Source organism: Podarcis tiliguerta (assembly GCF_965153285.1).
Source record: "Podarcis tiliguerta genome assembly, chromosome: 7".
NCBI classification, from domain to species: Eukaryota; Metazoa; Chordata; class Lepidosauria; order Squamata; family Lacertidae; genus Podarcis; species Podarcis tiliguerta.
In genome coordinates, this window is record NC_139540.1 from 45,130,319 (window position 1) to 45,138,329 (window position 8,011).

The window sequence follows — 8,011 nt, forward strand, 5'->3', positions numbered from 1 at the left end:
GATTTTGAGTTTTACTCAGCAGTGCATCTTATCTGACCGCTCATACATTATAAGAATGCAGGTGCAGTCAATTTTGCACTTGCGTTTTAAGAATGTAACATGGGAAACCAGCTGTACTCCATACTGTTATCCAATGTAATATAAAGGTATATTCCCTGGTATCAGAATATTTCCAATTTCAAAAACCGATTAAGAATCACCATCGTTCATATAAGCTTGGATTTATAAAGTGTGGAAGAGAAAAAACAGTTATATCCACACTACACATTTAAACCGTAGTTATACCACTTTAACAGTCATGACTTCCACCAAATAATCCCTAAAATTGTAGTTTACTAAAGGTGTTATTAAGAGACCCCCTCACATAGCTGTCAACTTTTCCCTTTTATTGCGAGGAATCCTATTCGGAATAAGGGAATTTCCCTTAAAAAATGGAAAGCGTTGACAGCTATGGACCCCTCACTCCAAAGGAGAGGACCCCAAAATCCAGCCTAATAAGGACTGAGCATGCTCGTTGTAGGGTAACCCCCGCCCCCGCAAAAGGGTACTGCAACTTTAATAGTTGTGTAGACGGGATTTCCGCCGCCACATCTTGTACGGCAAGCTGGTTGACTGTTGGCGTGGGGAAATGGAACTGGAATACCCAGAATGCTGCAAAATCTTGTTGCAGCTCCCATTTGTCCCGCCTAATTGCAGGACGGCGGCCGCGTATTCCAAAACACCGACCGACCGCGCGGGCGGCGCAAAACATCTCCCTTCAACGAGAGCCGCGGAGGATATAGGAAACGTGACAGCCAATAGCAGAGCGGGATCTGCAGCGGTGCCCGCCTCCACACCTCTCTTATTGGCTCGGAGGGGAAATGGGTGGGTGAGCGCGCCAATTCCGAAGTTGCGCCTCTTCAGAAGCGGGAGGCCCTTGTCGCGCTGGATTTTCTCGCCCGCTTCCTCGTCGCCTCCTCGCTATGCCGGCTGTGGTGACCGAGACCGAAGGCCCTCGCGAGGAGTTCTCCGGCGCGGCGGCGGCGCCGCCTCACGGGGAGCTCCAGTACCTGAGGCAAGTGGAGCAGATCCTGCGCTTCGGGCACAGGAAGGAGGACCGCACGGGCACCGGCACCCTCTCCGTCTTCGGGCTGCAGGCGCGCTACAGCCTCCGAGGTGAGCCTCTCCTCCCTCAGCGCCGGCTCTTTTCTTTCCCTCTCAGCAGAAGGAAACGAGGAGACGCTGCTCCTTCCTGCGAGGGGATAATGGCGCCTCTCGGTCCTGTGGAGACGCTCTTCGATACCTAGCAATCGGCAAGCGTAGTGGGACTGACGACACCATGAAAATAAAGCCCTAAGATTTAAAAAAAATGTTCGTTCGTGGGGTTTCTTTCCCTGCTTGAGGAAGGAAGGAATGGACGCCGCCCTGTTTTCAGTTCCTCCCAGCAGCAGCAGCAACAGCAGCAGAGGAAGGACGCAGCGTTTCCCCGCCAAAAACCGGATTATTAACGGCGGAGCGCATTTTGAGTGTGTTTGTTTATGTGCGCGCGATTATTTCCCTCCCAGCTCCCGATCCCCTGCTTCCAGGATTGGAATTTGGATTTGGCACAAGCCAAAAGTTAAATGTCAGAATCATAGCTGTCAACGTTTTCCCTTTTTTAAGGTGAATTCCCTTATTCCGAATAGGATTCCTCGCAAGAAAAGGGAAAAGTTGACAGCTATGGTGAGAATCGTACCAGTTCTCTCATCTTGGGGCCGAGGGGTCTTCGGCTCCCCCCCCTAAAATATTTGAGCTCCCAAAGTTGATGGGCATTGCTGACCTGCAACCCTCCACCGCCTGTTTTTTTATTTAAGTTGGCACCCCTGTCATCGACAGTCTGGAGCAATCCAAACCCAGTACTGCTTCTTTTGATCCAGGGTGCTGTAGAGGAAAGGGGGGATCAAGCTGGGAAGTTGGCCCATCTAGGAGAAGGAAAACTCTGGTCCTAAACCTCTGCTGCCTTGCGGGATATCTTAGGGAGAAGAAAGGGCTAAGGAGAAAACCCTACACAAATCTGGAGTGGAGTCCCTAAGGTGGCTGGATGGCACCTTGTATGCCTCTTTCTGGCAGTTCCTGCAGCCAAGCTGGTGCCAAATGTATTGCTCTGCTTTCCTTTGGATCACATCAGTGAGGTCGAGAGGGGGCTCTTTTCTGGACAGCCCTGGATCTCTATACAACACTTGCACCCCTGGGAAGTCACTTTGGCAATCTGATGCTTCCTGAAAGGGTGTTTTAACAGGTGCATATGATTTGGTAGACCTCCCTGTCTGCTGGCAGTGAAGCCAGAAACAGGATAGGCTGTGAATCCACCGGATTTTGCTGCTCTGATGTTACCACCGTAATAGATCTGGACATGACATAGTAAATTCTCCCACTGGAGTCCATTGGCCAGAAGATAAAGGTTAATGGGGAACAAATAAAACCATAATCCACCTTCCCTTGCTGCAGCAAAACAATTGGGATTTAGATGTAACAGTTGGATTACCATAGATTCTTCTTTTCTCTGCCCCTCCCTACAAATAGAATTGCTCTGATCATATTTAATATATACAGTGGTACCTCGGGTTACAGACGCTTCAGGTTGCAGACTCCGCTAACCCAGAAATAGTACCTCGGGTTAAGAACTTTGCTTCAGGACGAGAATAGAAATTGTGCGGCGGCGGCACGGCAGCAGTGGAAGGTCCCTTTAGCTAAAGTGGTGCTTCGGGCTAAGAACAGTTTCAGGTTAAGAACGGACCTCCGGAACGAATTAAGTACTTAACCCCAGGTACCACTGTACTGATGAATTACAGATGTTCTCTTATCTGCTCTAACTTTCTTAAAATTTATTTTCAGATAATTTTCCATTGCTAACAACTAAAAGGGTTTTCTGGAAGGGTGTACTTGAAGAACTACTTTGGTTTATCAAGGTATGGTATATAATTGGTATGTACTAGTATGCAGCAATATTCTATGTATTACTTTTAGCTCAGAACTAGTTGATTTAAATTTTTACTGTGTGCTAGGTTTGACAAGGTATGGTGGTCCTTTTTGTGTGTGTTCAAGTCTTCTATATCACCCTTGCTATCTTCCTGTAGTGTTAAAAAACTGCAGAAAGTACTATCCCACACACATTTCTGTACAGTACTGCCTTTTTAACATAAATGCTCACAGAACTGCAGAATTGGAACAGATCCCGAGGGTCATCTAATCCAACCTTCTGCAATGCAGGAAGCTCAGCTAATAATTCCAAGGAATTCAGTAAGTATCTTAAAATTATGTTCTTAATTAACATTAATAAATATTTCTTTTTTTACCCCACACAGGGTTCTACAAATGCAAAAGAACTTTCTGCTAAAGGTGTTAAGATATGGGATGCCAATGGTTCTCGTGAATTCTTAGACAAACAGGGATTCTTTTCTAGGGAGGAAGGAGACTTGGGCCCAGTTTATGGCTTCCAGTGGAGACATTTTGGAGCTGAATACAAAGATATGCATACAGGTAATGACACATTCCATTGGTTTCCTATATTTAGGTATCCTCTGTACTTAGGACAGGATTAACTGCTTAATTGAAAATCTAGTATTCTAGGTACTGAAGAGATTATGGTAAAATAGTTCATTCATGCCTTAAATAGAACACATTTCCCCCTCTACGGTACACCCCCTCTGGGGGTACACCCCCTCTGGGAAAGAATTAATGTTCCTAAAAGATGCCTTTCTGTTCATTTGCCCATTTCACATATTGTGGGGGTTCTTGGGTAAATAAAGAGTACACAAAAGTATTTAGTACCTTAGCAGAAAGGTACTAGATATGGCTGCAGAGGGCATGCATATCTACTATCACAGTCACTTCCTTCTCACAGACTCCCACCTATCTTATGTTAAAGATGTGTTGGGGTTAAAAGGGTGTCAAAAATAGTTCTTCATCATTCAAGCCACTCCCATCCATAATAGTAAATGACACACATAAGTTCATATGGGAATCTGCACTGAGGGAACACAATAAGCAAAAAGTTATCATAAAAGTAGTGTGAAATCATAGACTGAAGGGGCAGTATTTCTGCAGACTCTTGTGTTTCACGAGCAAGGAAGAAGCAGTAGTACCAGAAAAAGCACTGATAGATTCAACCTTGCTGTGCATTCAGAACCTTTGTGTTTCTTAGTGGAGGAAAATTATCTCACTATTAAGTAGTTTTGTAAATTTTAGTGGGGTAGTATGAAAAAAATATTAATTGCCTCCTAATAATGAGCCTGACAATTGACGGTTTCACAGATAATTACAAATTTATCAGTTGTCACATTGTCACTTTTCCTTCCGTATTTTCAGATTACACAGGGCAAGGAGTAGATCAGCTGCAGCAAGTAATTGATACAATCAGAAACAATCCAGATAACAGAAGAATAATCATGTGTGCATGGAATCCTAAAGGTATGGTTATGGAATTATGTAATGTCATTGTACCTTGTAGTTGTGCATGATAATCCTGTTCTCAAAAACAGTGGAATAGCTTGCATATGTTGTTTGTAAACTGAGTTCTTGTTGGCTTTTGTATGCCTTTTGGTTATGATCAAAGTAAAATATATTTCAAATGAAATGTATTTTTAAATTTAAAAAATACACTCAGCTTTTCTTTAAAAAATAATCACCAAACTACTATGTTCACTTGGGAAAAGGGATTGTTCTCAAGCTGCCACTACAATACTCTACACAAAATGCATTAAGAACTGGAATTTAGTTTTAACATTCTTTTTCCGTTTTTGTTATTTTCTAACAATGACACACTGTTGCTATGTTGGGAAATGGTAATTGCTAGTTTACAAAACAAAGCCAATAAGATCATACTGTGGGTGGAATTTTGCCTTTGGATATATTGTAATTTTTGCCGTGTTGTTTGCTTCTCAGATATATCCTCAATGGCCTTGCCTCCATGTCATGCTCTATGCCAGTTCTATGTTTTAAACGGTGAACTCTCTTGTCAGCTGTATCAGCGTTCTGGAGATATGGGATTAGGAGTACCTTTCAACATTGCCAGTTACTCATTGCTCACTGCAATGGTTGCCCATGTTACAGGCTTGAAGGTATTTTTAATGCTTTTATCTATTTTCACTTTCAAAATAGAAAATAAATAAACTAGAAAGAATGTAGTAGTATATGAAGACTTTCTAAAATGGATGGTATATAAATGAAAAACTTGAAAATTTGTACATGGTGTTGAACTTCAGAAGAAGTTTCATATTTCTTCAACAGTGCAATTGTATACACTTCTCAGAAGTATGCCCTCTTAAGTTCAGTGTCACTTGACTCCCTGTTAAGTGTGTGTAGGATCTCAGCCTTCATTATTTGGATGGCCTCTTACTATAACTATTGAAGAGTCAAAAGTAGCGTGTTGGCGTAATTTGTAGAAAAAGAATTCTGTCAGTGGTTCTATCTGGTCAAGCATTTTATAGTCCAATGTGCTTGTTTGTATCTTCCACTGGCTGCCATAATTTGAGAATCGGAAGACTGTTGTGATGTTGCCAAAACGTCCTGAAAGTTAATACAGCTGCTGTTCTAATATTTCTGTTTATAAAAGCTAGTTATGAGGAACTCGGGAAATGTTTGTAGCAAAGCTAAACATCTCTTCACTATAATGGATCAAGGTACAGATGTTCAAACTCCATTTCCTGTGCCCCTTGTGAGAAGCACTTGAATTTTCCATGGCTGTGATTTTGCTCTTTGTGATTATACAGCACAGGGTGCAGAGCAACTCCCAGGTTCTGATAATTCTCCAAAAACAACTACTGTGTACAGCGGGGCAGAGCAGTGCCAGACTAGCCTGCCTGTATCTTCTTGGCATGCTGTGCTGGCTTTTGTTCAGGTCCTCGAGTGCAACCTGTTCTTGCTTCAAGTGGGAAAAACTTGTGGGGTTCTGCTCCATCTTGCTGGGAGAGTGCTGCTCAGATGTAGGATTTCTGTTAGTTGGTCCCAGTGGATTAAGCAGAAGAGTTATGCAGAGAAGGGATGTTGTCATATGGACTTGTAGGAACCATTAAGCACCTTAGTATCTGTAAACACAGCATACAGGATTGCACCATATGTGGGTGGCTGCTTCTTGAGCCAGTAGAACAATTTATCCCACAGAAAGACATTAATGTTAACGATTTATAGCTGCTACTCTAACGAGGCAGATATCCACTAGAAAATGATGAACCACAGATTTTATCGAGAGTATGCACACATTTCTCCTTCATGTGCTTGTGATAGCAGACCAAGGTTATTGTACACATTTATTGTAATGTATTAACTTGCCTTCAAACCAGTTCAGAATAAGGAATATAACATCTAATTTTGTGTGTATTAAATGACTTGCTGAGGAATCTGGTTAGAGCAATCTTGCTTAAGAAATATATCAGCATGTACAGGGTGGCCCAAAAGTAGGTATACTATTAATTAATTAATTTTTTCCTTTACTGATATTGTGAATGATGAGAACTTGAGTCAAGAACAAAGAATGTGGATTTTAAAGCAGTATACCTGCTTCTGGGCCACCCTGTATATTCTTGTTCATTCTATTTCTAATATTAAGGCTGTGTTTCTTTTTTATATAGCCTGGCGAGTTTATACATACACTAGGAGACGCTCATATTTACCTGAATCATATCGAACCTTTGAAAATCCAGGTAAATAGTTTGGCAAATAGCCAGCCTTACTACTCACACTGTGTATTTCCTTCCATTGCTATATATATTGAATTAGTTCAGTCTTGGAGTTAAAGGAATGATGGAATGTATTACTCATAGTGCTTGTCATTTGCTTAATAATATAAGAGCTGCTGAACATGACCAATACGTTATGGATGTGATCTCCATGGGCTTTGAGTCGGTTGAACACAGCTTACTAAAAGGTGAAAGGCTGTGCAGTTTACTGGACTGTTCACATTTCTGCAAGTGTTGGAGACAAAACAGGCACAATCTGACCAAAATGTTTCCCAGCACTGACTAATTGAGCTTATATTGGAGCATTTGTGGGTAGATATAGCAGCAGCAGAGCAACTACTGGTCATTATGTGTGCAGTTGGACGCGGGTGGCGCTGTGGGTAAAAGCCTCAGCGCCTAGGGCTTGCCGATCGAAAGGTCGGTGGTTCGAATCCCCGTGGCAGTTCGAAAGCACCTTTAAGTGCAAGTAGATAAATAGGGACCGTTTTATAGCGGGAAGGTAAACGGCGTTCCGTGTGCTGCGCTGGTGCCGGCTCGCCAGAGCAGCGATGTCATGCTGGCCACGTGACCCGGAAGTGTCTCTGGACAGCGCTGGCCCCCGGCCTCTTAAGTGAGATGGGCACACAACCCTAGAGTCTGTCAAGACTGGCCCGTACGGGCAGGGGTACCTTTACCTTTACCTATGTGTGCAGTTAATATTCCTAAACAAGTATAATGTTTAATTATACAAGTATTAACATGAAATGATTTAAAACAAATGTCATTGTGAAATTTGTTGCTAAAGTGAATACCCCTTGCATAATTAGTCTACTTTATATGAATGCCATCCCTCTGAAATAACCGACTCTACTTTAAAATTTCAGCTTCAGAGGCAACCAAGACCTTTTCCAAAACTCAAAATTCTTCGCAATGTTGAAAACATCAATGACTTCAGCGTGGAAGACTTTGAACTAGAAGGTTATGATCCTCATCCAGCTATTAAAATGGAAATGGCTGTCTAGGTGACTTGCAACAGTGTTTACTTGCCTTAAGGTACAATTTGCAGTAGTGCCCTTAGAAGAACCATATTTTGACTTTCTAAATATTAGAAAATACTAAAGCTATTTCATGATATTTTAACATGGTTTTCTTATGGAGTTTGAAGTATGCACTGTATCCAATGAAATACTCCCCGCCCCCGCCCCCCGGAGGATACTTTTTTCAGCTTCACTTGCTGTGAGAGGTTAACTTTCTAGGTTGTATAATAGAAAAGCACTTTCTACAATTTCTGAACTATGCAATAAAATACACATATATTTCTTTAGTACATATGTGTT

General features: G+C 42.2%; 1 protein-coding gene across 1 annotated transcript; it reads left to right on the top strand.

Moving 5' to 3' along the window:
- Window positions 1-846: 846 nt before the first annotated feature.
- TYMS (thymidylate synthetase) lies at window positions 847-8,005 on the top strand. The gene is made up of 7 exons (XM_083450232.1): window positions 847-1,155; window positions 2,854-2,927; window positions 3,324-3,498; window positions 4,327-4,428; window positions 4,903-5,078; window positions 6,588-6,659; window positions 7,559-8,005. Exons 1-7 carry the CDS (start codon window positions 963-965, stop codon window positions 7,694-7,696), a joined length of 930 nt encoding a protein of 309 aa, XP_083306358.1. The 5' UTR covers window positions 847-962; the 3' UTR covers window positions 7,697-8,005.
- The last annotated feature ends 6 nt before the right edge of the window (window positions 8,006-8,011 follow it).

What these genes read in the sequence shown, in the direction of transcription:
- TYMS (XM_083450232.1), top strand. Translation starts at nt 963, where the DNA reads ATGCCGGCTGTGGTGACCGAGACCGAAGGCCCTCGCGAGGAGTTCTCC. An exon ending in AACTACTTTGGTTTATCAAG is followed by an intron (nt 2,928 to 3,323) that starts GTATGGTATATA and finishes TACCCCACACAG; the next exon opens with GGTTCTACAAATGCAAAAGA. An exon ending in ATACAAAGATATGCATACAG is followed by an intron (nt 3,499 to 4,326) that starts GTAATGACACAT and finishes CCGTATTTTCAG; the next exon opens with ATTACACAGGGCAAGGAGTA.